The sequence below is a fragment of the Hippocampus comes genome, unplaced genomic scaffold (assembly GCF_001891065.2).
Source record: "Hippocampus comes isolate QL1 unplaced genomic scaffold, H_comes_QL1_v1.1 scaffold136, whole genome shotgun sequence".
NCBI classification, from domain to species: Eukaryota; Metazoa; Chordata; class Actinopteri; order Syngnathiformes; family Syngnathidae; genus Hippocampus; species Hippocampus comes.
The window spans coordinates 951,575-975,959 of record NW_017805840.1 but is presented as its reverse complement, the minus strand read 5'-3'; the positions used below and the strand labels follow the sequence as shown (position 1 = coordinate 975,959).

Genomic DNA, 24,385 nt, shown 5'->3' with positions numbered 1-24,385 from the left:
ATATATAAAATATATCTTAATATGTAGATCTCACTTATTTAGTTGTATATTGTCATTATTTAAAAATGAATATTTTACATTTGCAGTTAATATATACTTTACTATCATGCATCTTATGTAATTCTTTTTTTCTGTTTCTGAAATATTTAAAAAAAATGTTGATTATAAATGCATGTTGGTATTTTATAGAATTTTATTAGAAATAATGTTTAGCTTTATTTATTGATGGTATTTATATTCGTTATTGAAATGCTTTTACAATATGTGCCCTATTACTTGATCCTGTATATTTTAACCATTTCTGTAACTATATATTATATGGTAAAAAAAAAATGCAAGATATATTGATTAGTGGATTTATGTGTATTGTAATTTTTCTTGTTATTATTATCATTATTATACTGTACTTGTACGCCACCATCCAGAATGCCACTGTCTATTTCCTGGAAATATTCAAGCGCAATAACTTCTTTTTGAATGTAATATTAAGACACACACACACACACACACACTCGCCAGTAAGCAGCATGCGGCTCATCCATCTCTCAGGAAACCCATCAGATGCTGGCAGACAAGAAGCAGCTCCACGTGGTGGAGTTCCGGCAGGAGCGCGGCCCGCTGCCCTTGGTGGTGGCGTCCCCCAAGGAGGGGCTTCGGACCCAACCGGAGCCCGAGGATGAGATCCCAGACACGCGTCTGCATTGGGCCGACGTGCGCGCCTCCCAGGGATTCAAAGGCTCCATCTGGTCGGGCGTCAAGCGCACCATCTGGTAGAACTGCAATTCATGGGAAACAGCTCCGGGATTTTTTTTGTATTTATTGTAGAATATGATGAGAATCACGATTACACATCACAAGCTGACGTTCTTCCTTGTCTATATCTGTTTGTGACGTATTAAAACAAAATAGGATTTGAAAATGAACTGGATCTCTTGGTTTGTTCTTAAATTCTGCCTCCTGCAAGTTCAGGCTCAACTTTGAGGGGTTCTTAATGTAAAAAATGACAGACTTCCTGTCTCAATTTTGGGCTTTGGTCCTTGAGACTTTCGTACATTCTTCGGCTAGTTTTCCATTTTTCGGGAGACCCCAAAATACCAACCTTTTCACCAGGTTACACTTGCTTGAAAAACATATTTTTCCAATGTTGGTGTAACCAGTATGAAAACCACACAGCACCCCAGGCTTGAAAAAAAAATGGCAAACATGTTTTGTTTTATTTATTTATTCTTTTGAGAATATGAAAGAGCAATAGAAAAGAAGCCACTGTCTAAAAAAAATGCTAGTTCAAGCTAACTAAGAAATGCTAATACTACGGTCATTGAAATGTTGGTCGTTTCGAGGATTGTTGTTTTTTCAAAAGTGTTTCCACCTCAGGGACGACAGGACGGCATGAATGAAGTAGAGCAGCGTGGCCATGAAGGCAAACACCTGCAACACACACGACACACAACAAGAACACATTAGACATTGAATAGAATCAATATTATGAAGTGTTCTTACCACAGCAGCGATGTCAATCTGGTAGATTCGGAGCGCTCCTGATTTCATGATAAAGGTGATGAAGGCTAAATTGACCCCTGCACTGAGGTAGAACAACGCAGCCAAAGCGTGATAAGCAAAATCCTAACACACACACACACACACAGGAAGTTCAATTACAGCATGGCCTGTTGCCTTATTTACTAATCAAGTGTCAATCAATGTCGTCATTCTCCAATCTACTTTCATTCTCGTCACTCTCTTGTCTTATTCACCTACATTTTTTTTAAATAATCGGTTATATATAATATTGTTCTAATCTCTGTCTTTTTAATGTCGATCCCATGATCGTTTTATTGTCAAAAATCTCATAATCCCATTTTCCCATCCGTGATCAATTCAGATTTCCGTCTCTTGATCTGCTCCCAATGATATTCCCGTTTTGGTCATTCTCCCCACCTTCTGATTCTGTTTTTTGTTCCCCCTTGCACATCATTTTTAAAAAAATAATAATTCTAATAATATAACAACAATATTAGGTCATATAGTAGCATCGTTAGTAATATCTCATGCTCATTTTCCTGCTTGTGGCCTTACAGCGGCGACCCACGCCGAGCCGTTCTTGTGACACCCGGCGATGAAGAGGACCACCCAGAGGAGGGTCATGAAGAAGCAGAAGACAGACACGAACATCACCCAGCCCAGAGGGTTGGCGGGCTCCACGTGAGTGGACGCCACCAGGATCCACACCAGCCCACCTGTCACCTGCACCCAACAACCACAAGGTCAAAACATAATTCAGGCTTTTTTTTTAAATGAATATCCTCACCCTCCTGCGAAAAAAAATATTTTTGTCCATTTTTAACATATTTCTGTTCAAAATCTGGCCGTATACACTACTCACAAAAAGTTAGGGATATTTGGCATGATGGGGATGACTCTTTAAACACCAGCTCTAACTGAAGCGGGTCATTGATTGGTCATTCAAGGATCCAACGCCTGAATTTTGCCGTTGAAGCTCCTCGTTCGAGAACGGCAACTCGTGCAAAAAGTCCAGAAATATTTAACAGTTGGACGTGTGCATTCAGAAGCTTCAAGAAGGTCACATGGAGTTCACCTGGAAAGGTTTGAAAGCTCATCCTACTGATATATAGATATTTTTTTAAATGTTTTTGAGTTTGTTCTACAACCTGCTCCTTGTACAAACAAAGTGAAATTTGAAATGTTAAAAAAAATGAAAACAAACTGACATGAGTTGAAAGCCTGATGCCACATGTGTCAATCCCTGGTCCTCGAGAGCCACTATCCTGCAATTTATTTTTATTTGTTTCATGTTTCCCTCCTCCAACACTCCTGATTCAAATGACCAGGGTCGTTATCAGGCAGACAAATATATACAGAAATCCCAAAGGGTTCACTTTTTACTTGCCTGAGCAAGAACTAATGCAGTAATAAAATCAGCGACGTGTTTATTTCGAAACATCTTTTCACGCAATTTGTGTATTCAGTCACAAAATTTCGCTCATAGAAACAATCCAAATTAAAGCATGTCTCATGGCAGGTTCCTCCGTTGAAATGATGTCGTCATAGGTGAAGGTCACTCACCAGTTCGGGCAGGTAGAACATATCCGGCACGGTCACGCATATTGCCAGTCCGCTGGGCAGACTTCCCATAGACTGAGTAGTGGTCGCCGCCATCCAAAAATCGTCGGGCGCTTTTCTTTGTCCCCGTCGGTGGGGACGAAAGGAGCAGCAAGCAGGTGGAAATGCCAGTGAGGCTAATTTAGCCGACAAACCTGTTCTGGTATTGTTGGTGTTTCCCACATCTCCTTACACGCCCTTTTTCTTTTTTTTTTCTTTCTGAGCTGAAATTTTGTGGCCTCGGGGCCTCGGTGGAGCCAGATGGAATATCGCCATTATTGTCTTCTTTGTTTGCGTTTTACACAGAGGACTACAATCTCAACGCCGCCGGCACTGTGTCAAACTGTCAGTCAGCGTATTCAACGAGGCAAGGTTGCGGCTGCTCAACAGAGGGCGCTATAGCCCACCACTCACTTGGAGCAGGTGCCCCAAATGTACGTTCAACGTACGTTATCACCCGCATCAATGTTTGTCAGCATACCCCAAAAAGGCTTCAGTATTCGGGCTAGAAACTACGGAGCCCCTAAGGTGGCATGGAAGAAAAAAAACAACTTTGTGTTCCCCGCTAAAATAGTGAGACAACGCAAACTTTAGTTTTTTTTAGTTTTTTTTTTTTTTTTTGCAAGCGGCATTTTTTTAATGCGCGTTTATGTACTTCCGGGTCATCTTGGCTAACTAGAATCTCATGCGCGGCTGATTGAGAGACGACACTACTTCGGGGAAGGAGAGAATTATGGAGGAGAACTTGGAAACCGTATTTAAGTTCAAGGACAGATGTAATGTCTTTGTATTTCAAGCCAATTTCAAAATAAAATTCCATTCAACTTTCCAACGGGTGAAAACGCTCCATGTTTGTTGTTTTCAGTTACCCGGAAGAGGACCCGAAAGTACATCAACGCGAGTTAACGCAAAGTTGTGTTTTTCCTCCCTGTCCCCTTAGCGCTCCATTAGAAACTAACACGTAAACATACAGTAAATCGGGGATGGAGATTACAATAATGGAAGGGGGAGCGCAAAATACATTAGAAAAAAACCCCAGCCATCAGCCTTTGGGGTCCACTGTAGTAGAGGAAACATCCCTCCATTTTGTAATCCATTTGTCCTCACAAGGGGTGCGGGGGTTCTGGAGCCTATCCCATCAGCAGCCCAGAGGAAATGTGTTTCTAATCATTTTTTGAAAATATATTTGTCAAAAGACTGATTGCCAGTTGCCCAACCATGCATTAAAACTGATATGATGTCAAAATGAACACTTTAATTCTTGGGACCAAACACTGAAAACACGTGCTGAAGCATCAATACAAACAATGTCTGTCTTTATATATTTGCAGTACAATAATATCGCCTTCCATCTATTGACATTTGGATAATGAAACATGGAATTTTTAACAGCTAAGTGGAGTCATAAATAGTCTGCAGACACTTTTCAAGTGTTTAGAATATTTTATTTCACATTGAAGATTTGTAAAGATATGCATCGAGTGGAATCATCCGGTATATACATAAAGTGAGCATTTTCAGACAAATAACAATCACGTGGGAACCTTCATCCATAAAAGATATATAAAAGTGATCCTTTCAAAAATAAAAAGTAGCATTAAAAAGCTTGAGGAAGTTTTACATTCTGGTTGTAAACACAAAAGAATGAATTAGGAGGCATTTTGTACATGTGTAGCAAAAGTTCACCAACATTGTCGACATTTAGTTTCATCATTTTTACTCACTTTTTATTTTAAAAAAATGGACACTTGGTCTGTATTGTAAAACAGAATGATCTTTAGTTACATTCACCGTGTTCTCTTGAATGACAATTTAGTAGACAATCATACATGACAAAAAATATTGTAACTCATACATGAAAACGGTGGACACGCTGCAATGAAAAAGTGAAATATTTGACAATTGGTTCGGGGGATTTGGTGTTTTTATTTTTATAACATTTGAAAATCATTCAAAAGTAATTGCAAGGTCATATTCAAGTTGTATCTGAATTGGATATTTATTTTTATTGTTTTGCATTTTATAAACAAAGCATTAAAAATGCTAAATTAAGCCCCCATTTCGAAGCAATTATGGCATAAAGATCTTTGTATATTTTTAATTTTTCAGCTAAATGTAAAGCATTGCCTCCTTTTTGCATTTAAGAGTGTTGATTTTTCTTCATTTGTATTATTTTTGAAAAAATACAGAAGTCCTACACAAAAGAATTATTTAACTTAGTACAGTGCGACTGTACACTGCTAAAAATGCAAAATATAAGCCAAATTTGGAGCATTTGAGGAATTTTTGGATATTCATTTTTTTTGTTGATGTCTGCATGTTGAAAAGAAAGAAAAATAATATTTTAATTATCTTTAAACTATAGAGTTGATTTCATAAACTGTATAAATATGACAGATGTGCAATGCTAAAAATGCTAAATCCCCAGATTGTTTTCAAGTTTTTTTCATCCTAATTTGTTTGTTTGTTTTTCTCATCCTTTTTTTCATTTAATAAAAACTTCCATATTTAAATTGTCCAAAAAATTTAAAATGACGACGACTTAAATTTTTATTTCCACAACAAACTTTTGTTGTAAAACGTTATTAGATTTTTGTGTTATAAAAGTGTGTGTGTGTGTGGGGGGGGGGGAAATGAAAAAAATTAATTATGCTTTTCGGATGCCAAATATTTTATAATGTAATAATATTTGCTTATTTGATTAGTAGGACCTCACACATGTGACATTTAGTTTGTTTACCGCTCATTCAGTCATGTGACTTTTGTAACTTGTTTGTCACAGCTTATATTTTAAAAATATATTAATAATAATAATAATAATAATAATGAAAGTATGAATAAGTGGTTCTGTGTTCAGGATGAGGCCAGTGACATTTTTGGGGTTCCCCTTTAGGCTCTCTGCCAGCGGATGGCGGAGAAGATGGCATGCAGGAAGTAGAGGAGCGTGGCCAAGTATGACATCACCTGGATGACATCACAGACGGATCAGCATCAGATCAGTACATAGCCAACGGAATCAAGAAAAAGAAAAAAAGGAGCTGGCCCTTTAAAAATATCTTGTCAACTTTAAAATTATTTACACATACCGAACTTCATTTACACATACATAAAGATGATACTGTATGTACATTGGTTCTCTACTTATTAAAAATTCTAATTAAAAACATGTTCAAATTGGTCTAATTTTGAGTTTATTAAAAAAGAAATAAAGGGACAAAATTGTACCCATTTTTTAAAGTGGTTGGGGATTCGGGTATAATATTACTTATACTATATTATTCTTGGCAAAATTTGATGCAAGCCTTATTCAAGAAAATTTCATTTTGTAATTAAAAATACATATATACTGTAAATATATACTTGACAAAATACGTAAGCTCATTTTTTTTCTAAAAAAAAAATCATAAATTTGCATTTGAACTCGAGGTTGTTGTGTATCCTTTGTAACCCTGTGACATTTTGCGCCAAAAATACCAAATTATACACAAAATATTCGCTTCCTTCAAAAAAATTGCAAAAAAATACATTTAAAAGTTGATTTAAGTACTAGGATTTAAAAAAAACAGGGAAAAAGTCATTTTCCCACAAATTAGCTTTTTTGTCCACCCCCACAGTTTGACATTCACAAATATGCTGATTTGAGGTGGCTTTCCCCATTATGGTCTCAAAAACTCACATATTTGCTGTTTTGTGCTCAGTCCGAAGTCATGTCTATAGTCAGGTCAAAGTCTTGCCGAATTATAAAAAACATCCTTTGCCGCCATCATGTGACACGTCGACGATTACTCGCAAGTCGCAGCACGACTCGTCCGTATAACATTTTCTTTATTGTGGCTGCAATTTAAAAATGTTTCACTTGTCACATGTGGGGCTCCGTAGACGTGTGTGTTTGCGTGACACCCACCACAGCGGCGATATCCAGCCTGTAGATCTTGAGGCCTTCTCGGATGAGGGGCACAAGCGACACAGTGCCGCCCGAGTTGATGGTGATTCCCCAGCCTTTCAGCACGGTGATATACGCCAAGATCACCGACGCGCTCAAGTAGAACACCACCGCCAAGAAATGGTAGAACGTATCCTGCGGCAAAAAGGGGGAATTGAAAACATAGCAGGAATTCCGAGATTCCACGACGGTTTTCAAGTTTTTTTCATCCTAATTTGTTTGTTTGTTTTTCTCATCCTTTTTTTCATTTAATAAAAACTTCCATATTTAAATTGTCCAAAAAATTTAAAATGACGACGACTTAAATTTTTATTTCCACAACAAACTTTTGTTGTAAAACGTTATTAGATTTTTGTGTTATAAAAGTGTGTGTGTGTGTGGGGGGGGGGGAAATGAAAAAAATTAATTATGCTTTTCGGATGCCAAATATTTTATAATGTAATAATATTTGCTTATTTGATTAGTAGGACCTCACACATGTGACATTTAGTTTGTTTACCGCTCATTCAGTCATGTGACTTTTGTAACTTGTTTGTCACAGCTTATATTTTAAAAATATATTAATAATAATAATAATAATAATAATGAAAGTATGAATAAGTGGTTCTGTGTTCAGGATGAGGCCAGTGACATTTTTGGGGTTCCCCTTTAGGCTCTCTGCCAGCGGATGGCGGAGAAGATGGCATGCAGGAAGTAGAGGAGCGTGGCCAAGTATGACATCACCTGGATGACATCACAGACGGATCAGCATCAGATCAGTACATAGCCAACGGAATCAAGAAAAAGAAAAAAAGGAGCTGGCCCTTTAAAAATATCTTGTCAACTTTAAAATTATTTACACATACCGAACTTCATTTACACATACATAAAGATGATACTGTATGTACATTGGTTCTCTACTTATTAAAAATTCTAATTAAAAACATGTTCAAATTGGTCTAATTTTGAGTTTATTAAAAAAGAAATAAAGGGACAAAATTGTACCCATTTTTTAAAGTGGTTGGGGATTCGGGTATAATATTACTTATACTATATTATTCTTGGCAAAATTTGATGCAAGCCTTATTCAAGAAAATTTCATTTTGTAATTAAAAATACATATATACTGTAAATATATACTTGACAAAATACGTAAGCTCATTTTTTTTCTAAAAAAAAAAAATCATAAATTTGCATTTGAACTCGAGGTTGTTGTGTATCCTTTGTAACCCTGTGACATTTTGCGCCAAAAATACCAAATTATACACAAAATATTCGCTTCCTTCAAAAAAATTGCAAAAAAATACATTTAAAAGTTGATTTAAGTACTAGGATTTAAAAAAAACAGGGAAAAAGTCATTTTCCCACAAATTAGCTTTTTTGTCCACCCCCACAGTTTGACATTCACAAATATGCTGATTTGAGGTGGCTTTCCCCATTATGGTCTCAAAAACTCACATATTTGCTGTTTTGTGCTCAGTCCGAAGTCATGTCTATAGTCAGGTCAAAGTCTTGTCGAATTAAAAAAAAAAATCCTTTGCCGCCATCGTGTGACACGTGGACGATTACTCGCAAGTCGCAGCACGACTCGTCCGTATAACATTTTCTTTATTGTGGCTGCAATTTAAAAATGTTTCACTTGTCACATGTGGGGCTCCGTAGACGTGTGTGTTTGCGTGACACCCACCACAGCGGCGATATCCAGCCTGTAGATCTTGAGGCCTTCTCGGATGAGGGGCACAAGCGACACAGTGCCGCCCGAGTTGATGGTGATTCCCCAGCCTTTCAGCACAGTGATATACGCCAAGATCACCGACGCGCTCAAGTAGAACACCACCGCCAAGAAATGGTAGAACGTATCCTGCGGCAAAAAGGGGGAATTGAAAACATAGCAGGAATTCCGAGATTCCACGACGGGTAATGGCACTTGAATCTTAGCCAATCAGCATTCACGGTGGGTGTGTCGTACGAGAGCTGGCCAGATGCTGCTCTGATTGGCTCCGCACAGGAAGAGGAAGAACCAAAGCGTGGTGAAGACGAAGCAAAAGACGGACACAAACATGACCCAACCCAACGGATGGTCCGGATACACGCGAGTGGACGCCACCAGGATCCACACCAGACCTCCAAACACCTGGCGAACAGGAACAAACAAAAAAAAAATCTGGGTTAGTTTGGGTGAGGTGGTAAGGCTTAGTATTTGGACCAAAATTTCTATTTTTATGCATATTTTTAATGTAAATAAAACTGAATACATACGCTAAGGTCAGGGAGTTTCGAAAGAAGGATGTAAGACGAAAACAATCATCATTGCCTTCAAAAGTGAAGAAAAGCTTTTACGAGACATTTTCAGGGGGCCTCGGGCAAATACCTGCGGTACGCCTAATAGCCAATCCGCATCTGTCTGTCCCCTACGTTTGTCTGTTATTTTTACACCTTATTATGTGTGAGAAGTGTTGCAAAACCGCCTGTTGAGTAAAAATGGGTACGATACATTTGAGACTGCCAATAAATGGACAGATGTATGCACTTATGGCACTAAGACCGTTGAAAAATAAGAGTTTGGGAAGAGTGTCTAACCAAAGTAGGGGTTAAGGGATTTGTGCTGGAGGGTGAGGATGTCAAAGTTAATTTTTTTTTTAGAAGCCAGTTGAGCCTGAAGTGGTGATTAAACAGCTCCTAGCACTTGTCGGCTTTGCCCTTTAAAGAAACCATAATGGCACTCAACTAGCATTCAAAAAGCAAACTTTCAAGCCTCAACGACCCCCCCCGCGCTCCTTTGACAAACATTCCCATTGAAAGAGACGTTAACGTGAACACATTTCACAGTGGTGAATATTTAACCTTACACTCCGTTCATTAAAGCATGAAAAACTTGATTTTTACCTTGAGAATAGAAAGCAACTATCGTTGGCATTATTAGTGCCACCTGGTCTAGTCATGTGACCACACACAATGGCCAATCAGTCTATGGGCCCATTTATCAGAGCAGAAAAGGGATGGTGACGAAGCAGCATGTGGCTCATGAGCTGCGTTCTGTGTTTCGAGTGAACAAGAGTACTTTTATGATCTACTGCATTGCACGTGTGTCCGCCCTCTATACAATTTCTCCCCTTATCCGGAATCTATAGCCAAGAGTTAATGAGTAAGTGTTGAAGTAGTTGTCGCGTTCTGCTTCATAAAGAAACACACATGCCGCAAAACTGAGCAAACAGTGCGGTATCTCTTCCGCTCTGTTCTTATTAACGGTATCGGTGACTTGCAATCGGCACCACACCCCAAATATTTCAAGCGGCCTCATGTGCTTTGCAAATATGAAATGTTCTCTTTGATCTCGGATTTCCACTGAAGGAATGTTCTTGGCTCTGAATTTGCTTCAGACACTCACTGGCCACTTCATGAGGCACACCTCCTCATGAGATCAGAATACATGCCAGAGCTGAATCAATGACTAGCTTAGCGTAGCTAACTCAGGCGAGAAAAAAAAAAAAACAGCCCTTTAGTTAGCTTACTCAGTTCGGGAGTTGGCAGTTAGCTAGTTAGCTCACCTAGCACTTTTAAAAATGTTTATTACAGTTATTAAAATGTGTTTAAGATTATTAAACACGCTATGATATTCCTTAGCGCCTGTTTTCATGCTCGCACAGTTCGCCAAACAAAAAGCGTATGTGCTTCAAGCTGTTAATTTGTCACTGCTCGAGGTTTGCTGTACTCACACAATTCAATAAAAATAAACACAGTATTTTTTTAAACCAAAATCATATACTGTAATTTCAACTAACAAAATTCTGTTAGCTTAATGCTAACGTAAAATGGGAAATGCCGTAGATGGGCTAACAGAACTCAGCATTAATCCCTGCCCATCCCATGCCCGCGACCTTTGTCAGGATAAGCGGATCAGATAATGGATGGATGGATGGATTACGTTAATAATAAAGATTCAAACACTCCTTGAAGACACACAGAGCGACAACGCATACAAACAGAGCATACAAAAATGGCACAGGCAAGCTGTATATACTTTCTGCCTTGCAAGTTGTGGCACGAAGTGGTACTACACTTACTGCGTGCATTTCTAAATTTGGACTTGTCTTGAAAATCTGCATTTTACTGTATATCACGACGAACCGTAATATCGCAGAGATGAACTGCTCTTTTTGTGATATTTTCGTTTGGTGGTGTGACATAACATTTGTCTAATGTCAAATATGTGGCTTGGTTCGCTAAAGCTTAGGAAATACTACACATAAATAAGCACGAGTCAGTATCGTTCTATCTATTGCGTCGAAATCCCTGCCGGCGAAAGCAAACATCTCCCGTCTGTCGCGCTCCGGTCACTTGCTGTTGGCAAACATGGGCCACATTTGTCCCAAAACCAGATCAGCAGGTTTACCAAGAACCGACCCCACCGGCCCACACCGAAAAAGGAGCTGAGAAGATGCCTGGTTTCAATTTACACCTCCCACAACCTGTTGGAATTTTTTTGGGGGGGGGGTTGAATCAAACTGATTTAATCTCTCCTTCTGCAACGCAAAAGAAAATGGCCTCCAATTGTTGTAAGAAGGAGGTTGATTTTGGGGGGGCCAAACAGGTCAAGAAGGATCTAAATCGTATAATAAAAGTATATTTTTATCCGAAACGTTACGAAATTTTGCGCTAGCTGTGTCTCCATTTTAAAAAATTGTATTTAATTAATTATTGATTATAATTAATTTTGTAACAATTGTGACAATATTTGTGGTTTGAAAAAGATTTACAAATGTGATGGATTTTTTAAAAAAATAAAAAAACAAAAATTGAATGAAACAGATGGAAATAGCTCTTCTCTCCAAAATTATGATTTTTTTTTTTTTTTAACAAAGAACAAAACAAAAAAACTGTTATATGTTGTATACTTTGCATCGGTCGCGATGCTCAATATTAGCATTCAGTGTAGGTTCCCCCCAAAATGCTTTTCAGGCCAAAAATATCGCCCATATTAAAGCCTCTCACGCAAAACAAGTACATCTTTTCCTACATTTATCCTGCTCAAGAACAGAACCACGATTTAGGTGACCTGACGAGTTTGCTTTTGGTTTGTTCAGTCAAATGTTTTGTTTGTCAGCGTTACAACGTGACGATGAGCCAAAAAGTCAACAGCAGCTTGCTCAAGTTTGCAGCCTTTTTTCGATGTTACACAGCACATATGAACATTTTGATGTTTCTTCGCATGTGTTTTGTTGTTGCTATGGTGACTGACTGGCCTCAGCTGTCAGTGTACTAGTTGCCATGGTGCCAGGCATATTGCGTGGGTTAAAAAAAAAAAAAAAAGAACAGGAAAAAAATTAATACGTGATCATCAAATCATTAAAATAACAGAAAATTCATAAGAAAATACAAAAAAAACAATTGAAAATAAAATAAGTACAAAAAACAAAATGTGAATGGAAAATTACAAATGAAATATAATTTATAAACTCCAAAAGTACTTTTTTGAAATAAAAAGTAATAAAACAATATAAAAAAGTATAATTCGAAAATATTTTTTTTAAGTTGTTGAAAATAAATCATGCCTAATTATTCTTAAATAAAAGATAAATACAAATACAATCAAAAACTTTAAATGAAAATGATTCAAAGTATTGAAACTAAGAAATAATTTGAACTATACAAGATCATATTTTTTACATTTTAAAATGGAAAAAAACAACAGATAATTTCACAAAAAACCCAATAGACAGTAAAAGATCATTCTAAAACAATTCTAAAAATTACCTTCAATTTTGTTATCTAAAAAAAGCATGACAAAATAACAATGAAAGAAAATATTAAAGTATAGAAAAAAGAAAACAAAGTCATATTCAAAGATCAAAAAGTAAAGCAAATAAAACTTTTGATATACAAATAAATTGTAACTAAAATGGTAAGTAAAAAAGAATTAAATAATAAATAACACGTAAAATGTATTTGAAATAGAAAAAAAACACAATTATCAGATTGCTAACAAGATTATCACAAAAGAAAATCAAAGAAAATCAAAGAAAATAAGTTACGCTTTGAAAAAAAAATACTAGAAAATATCAGAGTTAAGAAAAAAAAATTAAATCAATAAAGAAACGAGCATTTTGGCACCCAGTTTTCCAAGATGAACATTCACTTCCTCGAAGGGATTAGTCAGTCTCATCTGACCACAACACATTGACACTCGCCCCTCATTGGAGAGCAAAACCAAGACAAGTTTACACAGCAAACCACAAGCGAAGTCAGAACGAGAAACACCACACACGCGGCGCAGCTTCACTCTCCACATCTCAAGTCACAAAAAAAAAAAAAAAAAAAAAAAAAAAAAAAAACGACTCACAAACTCCGGGATGAAGAACAAGTCGGGGATGCTGGTGAAGATCCTGCCGCCGGTGGGCAGAACATCTGCCGAGGTGGTGGAAGCCATAATCCCAAACACAATGCCTCAATGTGTATGTAAATGTGTATTTGTATGTGTGGCCGCGGAATGAGATGTGTGACTGCTTTTAATATGCTTTTTACGTAAAGGCCGCCTCCCGCACCTCCTCCTCCGCCACCTGCCCTCCGCCTACCATCCATGTGTCTTCATGTGTGTGTGTGTGTGTGTGTGTGTGTGTGTGTGTGTGTGTGTGTGTGTGTGTGTGTGTGTGTGTGTTTGGAGAAGTTGCCTATAGAAGGCAAAGTGGCTGTTTACATACATACATAAAAAGTGATTGTGAGGCAAATTGTGCATGTGGGACATGAAAAATAGATGCAAGGTGTTCAGCTGCGCGGAAGAAAATAAAAGCACGGAAAATGATCGCTGCCATTGGCTGGCAACCAGTTCAGGACTTACCCCGCCTACTGCCTGAAGTCAGCTAAGATAGGCTCTCGCACACCCGCGACTCTCGCGAGGCAGTTGATGGATGGCTGAAAATGATAGTTGAATGTGCCAACATAAAAGCAGTCCCAGTCAAAATTTACTGTCAAACTAAACGAAGAGTATCACACGTGGTGTGTTTCACCAGTCTGCTAGCTTAATGCTAACGGACGATGCAAAACGCCTTAAACAGGCTCACAGAACAAGCATAAATTTTGTGGTCATTATAAAATCAACTTTAAAACACTTATAATTAAACACACGTGCGGGTGGCAAATGCAAACAGCATACAAAAATATCCACCGGCATATATTCTTCATCGTCTGTGAAGAACGATTAATATGACTTCATCTTGTATGCAATGGTCCTCTTCTGTTTCATCGTGAAAGCTCATGTGTAGTAGATCTGAATGTTTATAGCGCCCCCTGTGGCCACGCCACGCACATGATAACAAGTACCAGCACAATGTTTTTTAAAGTGTAAGACTGTGGAGTGCTACATTTCGTACAAAAGAATAAAAAAATAAAATTAAAAAAAAGGAAAGCACAAGTGAATGATGTGGACATTTTGACTATTTCCTGTCATATGCCCGCGTACTTTTACCCATGCGGTTGAAACCAATCTTATCATGCGTGGCTACTTTCTGACACATGTCACAATACTTAGTTTAACATGTACTTTTATTTTGTCACATTCGACGATTTCCTGCAACTTGTCCCAATAATTATGCCCATGTTGATCAAGACATGCAAAGCGTCCCTCATGTGCACCCGAAAGGCTTTTGTTGATGATGCGGCTGGTTGGAAACTGTCGTCATGGTAACCACCTACACTATGTATGGATGGACGACTGCCAGGAGACACACAAACACACACACACACTTTCACACGAATTAAACATAAAACACTCAACTGATCCATTGATTGATTTTGTCACATTCAAGACACGTCTTAATGTTTTTTTTTTTAAATCAATGATTTTTTTCGTATTGTATGCATTGGGTTTATTTTTCAATCTAGTTTAACCTGTAATTTAACATACACACAAAAAATGACCAAAACGGTTTTTTTCAATGAAAATTATGTTTTTGTCGTACAAAATATAATTCTGATATTTTAGTCAAAATCACAGAAAAAATGTGATTTATTGAGTAAAAAATGTAAACAACTTGTTAGGAAGGGGGAAAAAAAATCTACCAAAATAATTTCATTTGTATAAACGTGGATGAGAAAAAGTGATGATATTTTGGGTCTGAGGTTGAAGTTTTCTGTTAGTCTAATTTCAATTTCTCCAAAAAACAAGCGGTCGTAGGAAAGGGCGACGTCATCTTTTGGCGTCTCGTCTTTCTAATCTTCCATAAACGCTCACTTCCTGTTGGACCGGCTTCAACCTTTTTGTGAGTCTCCTAATCACCAATTTCCTGCTTGTGTTTGTGATTTGTTTTTCTTTTCAATTGACTTGAGTAAATCGACAAAAGTATTAGGATACTTGACCGTTAACAAAAAAAACAAAAAACAAAAAAAGCAAAAAAGTAAAAAATAATAATAATAATTAAAAAAAAAAAAAGATGATTCCCGATCGTTTTCAAATTGTTCTTCCACACCAAACCCATCCAAACACAAAAGGGATAATCGGAGTTAAATCTGTGCTATTGTTGTCTGGGGTTGTATTGGCGAGACCTATGAGGGTAAAAACCACAGAAGAAGAACACACCTGGGGGATGGCAGTGGAATGTGGAAATACAGGATCGCCTCTATTATTTGCCAGCAAACACAAGTACTCGTGTGTATGTGTGTTTTTGTGTGTGTGTGTGTGTGTGTGTGTGTGTGTGTGTGTGTGTGTGTGTGTGTGTGTGTGTGTGTGTGTGTGTCGGCGGGGGGCGTGAATAATTTGTTTACACACCAGCACTATGTCAATTTTGTCGAGAGAATTGAATAAATAGAAAAAAAAACTTTTTGTATAGCCAAGGGCTTTTGATGTGGCTCTACCACCAAAACCAAATAAAACGGAATAAAAAGAAATATTTACTGACAGCTTCTTGTAACACGTTTAGGAAGAAACGCTGCAATATTCAAATAATCGTTAATTGCTAAGATCTTTCTGGCTTTATATGCAGTATATTAAAACAATTTTGCACAGACGGGTAGTTGTAAGCTATATTAGTAAATAGGATGTTTGTATGCATAATCATCATCATCATCATATGGGGGCCATCATCGATGTGTTTTTGGAGGCCCGTTGTTTCCTCCTGGATTGTGCCCATGACACACACACACACACACACACACACACACACACACACACACACACACACACACACACACACACACACACACACACATATACTGGAATGTCTTATGAAGGCATTCCAATGGACTGACTGACTGCATGTTTTTTTTCATAGCCAACTATAAAAAGACTGCACGCTTCCTCTAATAATTAACGCACAACACTCCTTTAATCTAATACGCAGTGACTCCACACTACACACAGACGCAGTGATGTTGACCTAAGGGGTGGTGGCAAAGGGTTGCAGCTCAGTGAGCATTTCATGGGTATGTAAAGAGAAATGTGTTGCCGTATAGCCGCACCCACATAGCAGGTGAGCACATCCATCCATCCACCCGTTTTCCCATCTGCTTTATCCTCACAAGTGTCGCGGGGGGTGTTGATGAGTATACAGCTGTCTTCGGACAGTAGGCGGAGGACACCCTGAACCAGTCGCCAGCCAATGGCAGGGCACAGAGGGACAAACAACCATTCGCGCTCACACTCGCACCTCGGGAATATGCCGAGTGTTCCATGTATGTTTTTGGAATGTGGGAGGAAACCGGAGTGCCCGGAGAAAACCCACACAGGCATGAGGAGAACATGCAAACTTCACATGGGGCGTCCAGAGCTGGAATCGAACCCTGCACCTCTGCACTGTGAGGTCGGCATGCTAACCACTCAAGCACCGGGCCGCCCGCAGGTGAGCAAAATGACTTGAGATTGAATGATGAGGACATGCTAGGATCTGCACGCATGCTATGATGTCATCAGTTGGAATCGAACCCTGCACCTCTGCACTGTGAGGTAAACATGCTAACCACTCAAGCACCGGGCCGCCCGCGGGTGAGCAAAATGACTTGAGATTGAATGAGGACATGCGAGGATCTGCACGCATGCTATGATGTCATCACTTAATCATACTCAAAGCATTCAAATAGTCTATTTTTATATAACTGTACATGTTTGAATTAAATAAATTCAAATAAATCAAAGGGCTTTTTGTTTTAGTGTAATAAATTATGAATCGTTCATTCTTGATGTGGTTTTAAATGTTCAACAATCCCCCTCCAAAAATCTAATGATTCACAAGACATTTTGGAGTAAAAAAAATATTTTCCTGGTGTCACACAGTTTACATTGGAATAAAAACATTGTAAAAATATTATGTGCTTTTAAAAAAAAACAAAAAAATCATTTCAACAGGTCCATAAATAAAGGTTTGGGATTTGTGGCATTCTCTTTTGTTCTAGTGCGCCACCCGCAGGAGGTCAAAAGTCATCTCGGTGATGTCAAAGGCCAGGTGAGTGTGGGCTGGGTTGGCCAGCATCTCTAAGCTTCCTGATTGGCCGCGGGCTCGTTTCAGCGCCTCCCGCGTGGATACGATGAGGCTGGACCGCTGCTCGTCTGAGGTGGGATCGGCCCAGCGGTGAGGCGGGAAAGAAGACGAGTGCAGCAGGAAGGAAGCCGACCACTGGAACGCCTTGGCGAACTCCTGTTTCACCTGTGCCTCATCTCGCTGCGCACACACAGTAACACATGCACACAGATGGCAACATTTTAAGTCGGTAGTTGAGCTCTCCCTGTAGGTGAAAACAAGTACTACACACCTTCTGTGACCTTTTCATGTTGTTTTCTGCATCCATCCAGGCACTCTGAAAAACGTTTTAAAAGGGAATTTTGCATGTCTATATGTATATATATATATATTTTTTTCTTCATGCTGTAAAAAAGGGAGCTCTCAACGAGCCCCCCTTTAAAAAAATATGCAGACTTTAAAAAGTTATTTTGAGAACAAGACAAATGCAGCCTTTAACACTGCTCCTCTAATTCTCAACATTTTAGAAATAATAATCATGAAATGGCGAGTTGTGTGTTTCTCGGTATACACACTCTGAGGGCATCCAGCAGGTCAGGCTGGTCCATGAGGATCGGGAAGATGGCAAGCACGGGACTGAATATCAAATCTGAACAAAACGAATTCGAGGAGTGACACTTACTTGCGGGAAACAAAGATTATGTTGTGTGTGTGTGTGTGTGTGTGTTACCTGCGTTCTGCATGGTGGGCCGGTCCACCAGCAGCGTATCAGCCAGCAGCTGTCTGTACATGGCCAACAAGGGGACGCAGCTCAGACAGTGCAGTAGGGTGTCGGGGAGGAGGCTTGAGAGGGAAAAGACACTCTCTGTTATGATGCATGTACGCACGCGCGCGCGCACACACACGCACGCGCGCACACGCACACACACACACACACACACACACACACACACACACACACACACACACACACACACGCACACAGACACACACACTTTCTCACCTGAGTTGTCTCTTGATGCGACTGTTGGGCGTCTTGAACTTGACGATGAGTTTGGACAGCCGCCGCGCTTTGAGCATCTGCTGGAATACGCCGGCCCCAGCTGGAAACAAGAAGAGAGGCGCTAATCGCTAAAGACTTTTTGTGTGTGTGTGTGTGTGTGTGTGTGTGTGTGTGAGAGAGAGTCATATTAATAATTGCGAGGAGACTTGTCAGGTTTGCGTGTGTCTCTCACATGATCGAGCGGGCGACCCCTCCATGTCGACGTCCTTCTCATAAGGAGTGCCGCCGCTCACCGAGATCTCGTATGTCCTACGTGCGGGACGACGGAAAGAGGCCGTTCATGCTTTTGGAAGCAGAAGTCATCAATTTATTTCTCTTTTCGTGTCAAAATTCAACAAGTTAATGGTACTCATGAAGGTTGCCAATACCAGACACGTATACTTGAAGAGGTGAGACATTGCCCAAGTCTTCCATGCCAGTAGGGGGTGCCACAACGCTACTGTTTGACACACCAGTGACTTACCGTGTGCATCAGAAAGACAGAAAAGTCTTTTTCAGAATTGTGTGAATTGTTTTACGGATCATAAGTACTTATGGTAGCGGTACGGGGTTTTTGTGCCCCGGAGGCGGGGGGGGGGGGGGGGATACTCATCCTGGTATCAGTCTGAAAAAGAGTGGTATTGAACTGCCCTAAGTTTTGATCCATTTTGGTAGGAAAGAAAGCCCTTTTTCTTGTCCCCAATGCACAAATTGAACTGTAAAAGGCACAGCTGAATGAATTTGGTGCAGGATACAAAGATGCCCACGGTGTGTGAGACTGTGAGGGTACACACATACCTGTTTGGGAGCTGATTTCCAGAGGCGTCACTCAGTTTGAGGAAAGCCCAACCGCAGCTCAGGTCTCCCCGCTCACCAGTGGACTAAAAACGCAGAAAAGACCACACGTTTCAAAGACCGCTTGGCTCAGTTCCTTCAATTCCAACTCTTGCGTTCTTGTTATTACGTTGCGGATGAAGGTAACGCCGAGCTCAAAGAGGATACCGAGGTCGGGGCTGTCGGCGTTGCAGCGCAGGAAGCAGTCTCCGTCCAGCAGGGCAGGCAGGACGCCAGTTGTCTGCGACAAAGATATCACCCGCGTCAGTCTTAACGGGGAGCCTTCTGTGATCAATGGGAGGCGAGGTTGGGGGACTGGGGGGCAGTGGGTCTGCGGTGGCGCGCTCATACCCGCGGGGAGAAGAGCCAGGTCCTGGGGTTCTTGGGGTTGTAGCTGGCCCTCACCGTGTGGATGTTACTCAGCACCTAAAGTGTAACAAAGGCAGCGTTTTGTGTTTTGTTCAACGTTTCATTATGGTGTTAATCATCTGTCCAGTGTACATGTTTTCAACTGGATAGCAATCGGATAAAATCACTCGACCGTGTGACCACGTGAAGCCAAAATGACAGACTTCCCTGGGTGTTTTCGGACATTGATCCATGAGATTTATTTGTGAGTCTAATCATGATAGACATGTCTGTCAAATTTCATGTTGCTAAGTGAAACAATTCTTGTCGGGCCCTAGCAATGTCTAAAATTATTCTAGAATGGCCGCTTCAAACCTAAATGGCCTCCTTCCCGTGTCTTGTAGTGCATGGGCGCTTAAGACTTTTTTTGTGGGTCTACTCATGATTGAAAGGCTTAATAAATTTCACATGGTCAACTAAGTGAAACTGCCTTCAGAGGTTGAATTTGAAAAGTATTCCATTCGGAGAAATGACGGCTTCAAAGCAAAACGGTTGACTCGCTCTGTCTTTTCTGGAATGGCTTTTTTAAGGATTTACTCATTATGGACAAGCAAACCAAATTCCATGTTGCTGAGTGAAACTTCCTTTTGGAGGGGCTGCATTTTTTTTTTTTTTAATTTCCAGCGGACATTACCAAGCCAATGAGTGTTGCTGCGATAGTGATGCATGCAATCACATCCGATGATGAATCAATTTTGACAAAAAAGCCAGATCATGAATGAAATATTGTCGACATACCCGAGTCCCGTCAAATGCGCAGAGGCGAATGTGTCTGCTGAGGACCTGGACGCCGACCCCGGGCGTGGGGATCCTCTTACAGCTCCACAGGGTGAAACAAACGCACGTCCGAGGGTGTCGTGGCCGCACCTGCGTGGTGGGAGGAGGAGAGAGTGACGAGACGTTCTGTGGTCACGTTACTCATAGAAATATTGTATGTCGTCACAGGCCAAAAAAAAAAAAAAGAGAGAGAGATAACAGTTCTACATTTTCTCACCCTGCCATTGTCGGGATCCAAGAAGAGGTCGCTGAAGGAGAGTTGTGATTGGCTGAGCTCCGGCTGCATGAAATGGCTTCCTCTGTATTTGGCACCTAAAACACAATGTCAGTAATATGCATTTCGCTGTACGTTGACATGCATCTGATGGTGCTTTCACTCAAATTTTAGGCACATGAAATTTTTATTATACTCTTACATGTATGTACTAATCCTAAAGTAACAATCCATTATCACCATTTTTTTTAACCAGCTGCTGCAAAGTTGGACTTTTTAACATTTGCTACAGTCATATACTCAAGAGGAGTTAGCGGTGCGGTTAGCAGTCCTGTTTTTAACTGCGACAAGATGAAACCGACCTTCGTCCACTAGCAGTTTACTGAGAGTGGACGGTCTGAACCCGGAAGGGATGGCGCCCAATGCAGAGAGGACGTCCGTCGCGTCAATCTGTCACGCAAACATAGATGATGTGGAAACCTAAGCAAATATTCCGCATCTGTTTTGTTTGAGAATATGAGCTCGTACCTCAGTGAGAGCTTTTCTGAAAGTGGACCAGTTGGAAGGAGGAGTGTAACTGTGGAAGAATAAGTCGGTTTTCAATAAATGAATAAAAGACCGTTTGAGAAAAAGAAATTCCAAATCTAACCTCTGATTCTCTCCTTCTTCGTTCTCCTGCTCGTCGGAATCCTCCTGCTCCTCTTCAGCCTCGTCGGAGTCTTCATCTTCTTCATCCTTGCGCTCGTCGCTGAGGACGGAACCAATCTGTGAAGAGGAAAAGTGTTACTGTGCTGTATGTCGATGATGTAGACACTGACCGTGTCTTGTGCGGTTGTGTCTAATATTTTGGATGGCGAGTGCGGACCTTCAGGTATGTTCTCGGCACCACTCCTTTGTCGCCTTTGGCATTCTCAGCCAGCCACCAGCCGTCGCTCGTCTTCTTGATGATTTTCAACGTGTCGCCCCGCTGTAGCAGTAGAGAAACAGTATTGTTAAAGTCGTGAAATTATATTTTGGTACTTTTCCGGGAGATTGTGGTATTTTTATTTTTTTTTTGCCTATTTTCTCTGCAATATTTGTGTAATTGTATCTATTTTATATTTGTTGCTGAGCTGATTTATGAAATGTATTGTATTTTTTACTCAAGTACTTCTGTATTTTGTTTCTACTGTCTTTGTATTTATCCATTGTACTTTTTGTTTTTACATGGTAATTAATCCAATTGTTCGACTGTGTCTTAAGCTTTATCACTATTTTTAATTGCGTTTTTGTTTTATTCAGCATGTTTTTCTTTTCTTTATTCTATTTTTCTAATAATTGTATACTCTCTGATATGTTTTATTTACAGTAATATCTGTGTATTATTTCAAGTATTTGTCAAATGTTTGTATCATATATTGTGATATTGTTGACAGTATTCCTGCAGTTTTTTTTCCCCTAGATATACAAAATGCATTCACTACTTTGACACGTTACAAATTCGGGCAGTTATATTTTTTATCAATTTCTCACATTATTATATCGTGGACATTTTTGAAGGTTTTTCTAATACATGTCGTTTTTAAATTGTGATTTTTTTTTTAAACAAAAATACTTTTTTTCTGTAATTTTTGTCTTCTAAAATGTCTTTGCCAATCGTTTTTTTTTCTCAAGAGACTGGAGAAATTTTTCCAGAAAACATCGCCTGAACTCCACTTTTGGTGCTTTCAAGGTTCCACTGTCATTAAATATAATTAAAAAAAACATGATTTGATGTGCTCTACAACACTTTATTAAAAATACTGTAGGGATTAGAAAGAAAGAGTTGCTTTATTTTAAAAATAAGAATTGTATCAATGAGCTCTATAAAGATTAAATGACTAAGTTGGAAGTCACTATAAGTATGTACCAGTTTGGAACCAGTTTCAAACCCCAATATAAACACATCACATCACCTGAACAGTCAAATCTCCTTCCTGGTCGCCTTTGAAATCACTGAGCACCGTGTAGATACAAGGTTCCGATTGCGGCGGTGCAGTTGATGCTTGACTCTCGTCTTTGGGGCTGTCGACCTTATCGGCGGTGTCTTCATCGCTATCGTCCTCATCACTGTCTTCAGCTCCATCCTCGACATCTTCCTTCTGGGCATCACTGTGGATGAAAATTTGGGTCATTTTATCGACGTTGTGAGATGGAGTGAGTAAAGCTACAGACCCTGACGGTGGCTCCGTGCTGGGTCCCGGTGGTGAGAGCCGCACGGAGACTTTGTTCAGCTGCTCCAGGACGTTATGCAGTCGTCCTTGCTCCTCTAGTTTCCTCTGGTCGTAGTTGCCCACAGGAGCAATCTCATCGGCCTACAACGTACACCAATTGTTGACTTTTAATATCCCATGACAAAGCAACCTCAGTGCACATCAGAAAAAATGTCACCTTGGTCAGTTTTGTCAGATTCTTCAGTGTTTTCTCTGCAGAAATCTGAAGTTCTTGGCATCTGTTTAAAATGTGACACTTTTAGACACAGGACACGTAGAAAAATAACAATTTTTAGAATTAATGGTCTTGAAAAGGTGTGTAGTTCACCTCCTAAAGGACTCTTCTTTGGTTTCCACTTCACCCTTAACATCTTTCAACAGACTCTCCAGCTAGAAGCAAAGAATACACATGAATCGTCTACACATATAAAGACAATGTGTCATTTGAACAAGTATAATAAAAATATATGCAACACTTAGCTTTTAACTGCCTACAGGTTGTATTAATGCCACATTATCCTTCGAAGTGTTTAGTTGCTAAAGCTAGCTTGTTTCTGACATGTTTGGAGACACCACCCTCGACTTGAACGTCATAAAAGTGAGCGCTATCTATGACAAACCTGCACCCTCATGTCGTCCACCTCTCTGTGGATCTGCTGCAGCGGTCCTTTCCCCTTGGACGGCATCTAATCACCCCTTTAAGCCATTATCGTTTCAATTTCTCAACGCTAACTCGCCGAGTAAGCTAAGGAGCTAACCAGCTGCGATGAGACGCCGGGCTCCCATTGGTCCGCCGGTCGCTGAGCAGCCGGGGTCTACTTCCGTTAGAGTCGCTCCGCCTTCAAAACGAAATGGTAAACGTTCCTAATGTTTTCGAGCACTTTCGCTGGTCTACGGTTATTTTCGCGTGTAAATGTACATTTAATATTTGGACACAAATAACCAAACATATAAAGCAATAAATGAATAAGGTAACGCTCCGATGACTTTCACTGGGCGTTTCGTGTTTCCATAACGGCTCGTTATCAATTTTCAAACGCTCCGAACATAAAATAATTCACTCAAATAAAATGTAAAACAATTGTAATCCAATATATGTGTATTCGTTTTCTGCTTCTTATCCATTTATTAAGTGCAATGACTTTTGGGTGGTTTCAAACTCCAAGGAGTCTCGTAGTATTTCGGGCAACGATTTGACGATTATTGATTGGCTCGCCGGTCGCTCAGCAACCGAGTTCCGTTTCCGTGTTAGCTTCTTGTAAAAAACGAAATAAGCGCTCTTACATTCGGGTGACAAAGAATAACCAAAATGAGTAGTCATACAAAAAATATAATTTTAAGTCAAGCCACGAGGTGTACTATTGCTCAGCAATCACCACATTCGACAACACT

The 24,385-nt window shown here is 39.8% G+C and overlaps 5 protein-coding genes across 6 annotated transcripts in view; 1 reads left to right on the top strand and 4 right to left on the bottom strand.

Annotated features, from left to right (window-relative positions):
• LOC109526671 (28S ribosomal protein S5, mitochondrial-like) overlaps positions 1-923 on the top strand; it is a 13,431-nt gene extending 12,508 nt beyond the window's left edge. The window contains exon 8 of the mRNA XM_019888094.1: positions 550-923. Coding sequence (XP_019743653.1) covers positions 550-774 — 225 coding nt within the window. The 3' untranslated portion in view covers positions 775-923. The remainder of the gene's footprint in view (positions 1-549) is intronic.
• A 264-nt stretch (positions 924-1,187) lies between these two features.
• Positions 1,188-3,617, bottom strand: LOC109526706 (myelin and lymphocyte protein-like). Of its 2 annotated transcripts, none has more exons than XM_019888158.1 (4): positions 3,085-3,617; positions 2,065-2,244; positions 1,501-1,623; positions 1,188-1,428 (listed from the first exon to the last, which is right to left on the bottom strand). In XM_019888158.1, the coding sequence occupies exons 1-4, from the start codon at positions 3,175-3,177 to the stop codon at positions 1,354-1,356; spliced, it is 471 nt and encodes a 156-aa protein (XP_019743717.1). In that variant the 5' UTR covers positions 3,178-3,617; the 3' UTR covers positions 1,188-1,353. The 2 variants fall into 2 exon arrangements, with proteins under 2 accessions (XP_019743717.1, XP_019743718.1); XM_019888159.1 differs by having other exon boundaries at positions 2,077-2,244; positions 3,085-3,595.
• A 1,241-nt stretch (positions 3,618-4,858) lies between these two features.
• On the bottom strand, positions 4,859-7,549 carry LOC109526670 (myelin and lymphocyte protein-like). The gene is made up of 3 exons (XM_019888092.1): positions 7,541-7,549; positions 7,025-7,273; positions 4,859-6,084 (listed from the first exon to the last, which is right to left on the bottom strand). The coding sequence occupies exons 1-3, from the start codon at positions 7,547-7,549 to the stop codon at positions 6,010-6,012; spliced, it is 333 nt and encodes a 110-aa protein (XP_019743651.1). The 3' UTR covers positions 4,859-6,009.
• Positions 7,550-7,701: 152 nt separating this feature from the next.
• On the bottom strand, positions 7,702-13,564 carry LOC109526668 (myelin and lymphocyte protein-like). Its single transcript, XM_019888091.1, has 4 exons — positions 13,383-13,564; positions 9,012-9,176; positions 8,730-8,903; positions 7,702-7,786 (listed from the first exon to the last, which is right to left on the bottom strand). The coding sequence occupies exons 1-4, from the start codon at positions 13,467-13,469 to the stop codon at positions 7,712-7,714; spliced, it is 501 nt and encodes a 166-aa protein (XP_019743650.1). The 5' UTR covers positions 13,470-13,564; the 3' UTR covers positions 7,702-7,711.
• A 3,726-nt stretch (positions 13,565-17,290) lies between these two features.
• On the bottom strand, positions 17,291-23,842 carry nphp1 (nephronophthisis 1). Its single transcript, XM_019888114.1, has 20 exons — positions 23,614-23,842; positions 23,322-23,383; positions 23,172-23,232; positions 22,956-23,095; positions 22,697-22,892; positions 21,628-21,729; positions 21,412-21,527; positions 21,291-21,339; positions 21,125-21,212; positions 20,766-20,860; positions 20,510-20,638; positions 19,715-19,789; positions 19,494-19,604; positions 19,328-19,410; positions 18,723-18,799; positions 18,491-18,590; positions 18,218-18,330; positions 18,063-18,136; positions 17,780-17,824; positions 17,291-17,688 (listed from the first exon to the last, which is right to left on the bottom strand). The coding sequence occupies exons 1-20, from the start codon at positions 23,677-23,679 to the stop codon at positions 17,419-17,421; spliced, it is 2,052 nt and encodes a 683-aa protein (XP_019743673.1). The 5' UTR covers positions 23,680-23,842; the 3' UTR covers positions 17,291-17,418.
• Positions 23,843-24,385: the final 543 nt, after the last annotated feature.

Bases quoted from the DNA above. Each gene is read 5' to 3' on its own strand.
- LOC109526706 (XM_019888158.1), bottom strand. From the start codon at position 3,177: ATGGCGGCGACCACTACTCAGTCTATGGGAAGTCTGCCCAGCGGACTG. The intron at 2,245-3,084 runs GTGAGTGACCTT...TGTTGGGTGCAG, and splicing joins TGTTCTACCTGCCCGAACTG to GTGACAGGTGGGCTGGTGTG. The intron at 1,624-2,064 runs GCAGGAAAATGA...TGTGTGTGTTAG, and splicing joins TCGCCGCTGTAAGGCCACAA to GATTTTGCTTATCACGCTTT.
- LOC109526670 (XM_019888092.1), bottom strand. The intron at 6,085-7,024 runs GTGGGTGTCACG...GATGTCATCCAG, and splicing joins GGCTGGATATCGCCGCTGTG to GTGATGTCATACTTGGCCAC.
- LOC109526668 (XM_019888091.1), bottom strand. From the start codon at position 13,469: ATGGCTTCCACCACCTCGGCAGATGTTCTGCCCACCGGCGGCAGGATC. The intron at 8,904-9,011 runs GTACGACACACC...TTTTTGCCGCAG, and splicing joins GCAGCATCTGGCCAGCTCTC to GATACGTTCTACCATTTCTT. The intron at 7,787-8,729 runs GTGGGTGTCACG...GATGTCATCCAG, and splicing joins GGCTGGATATCGCCGCTGTG to GTGATGTCATACTTGGCCAC.
- nphp1 (XM_019888114.1), bottom strand. From the start codon at position 23,679: ATGCCGTCCAAGGGGAAAGGACCGCTGCAGCAGATCCACAGAGAGGTG. The intron at 19,411-19,493 runs GTAATAACAAGA...CTGCGTTTTTAG, and splicing joins GCGTTACCTTCATCCGCAAC to TCCACTGGTGAGCGGGGAGA. The intron at 18,800-19,327 runs GTATGTGTGTAC...TCCCGCACGTAG, and splicing joins GGAAATCAGCTCCCAAACAG to GACATACGAGATCTCGGTGA.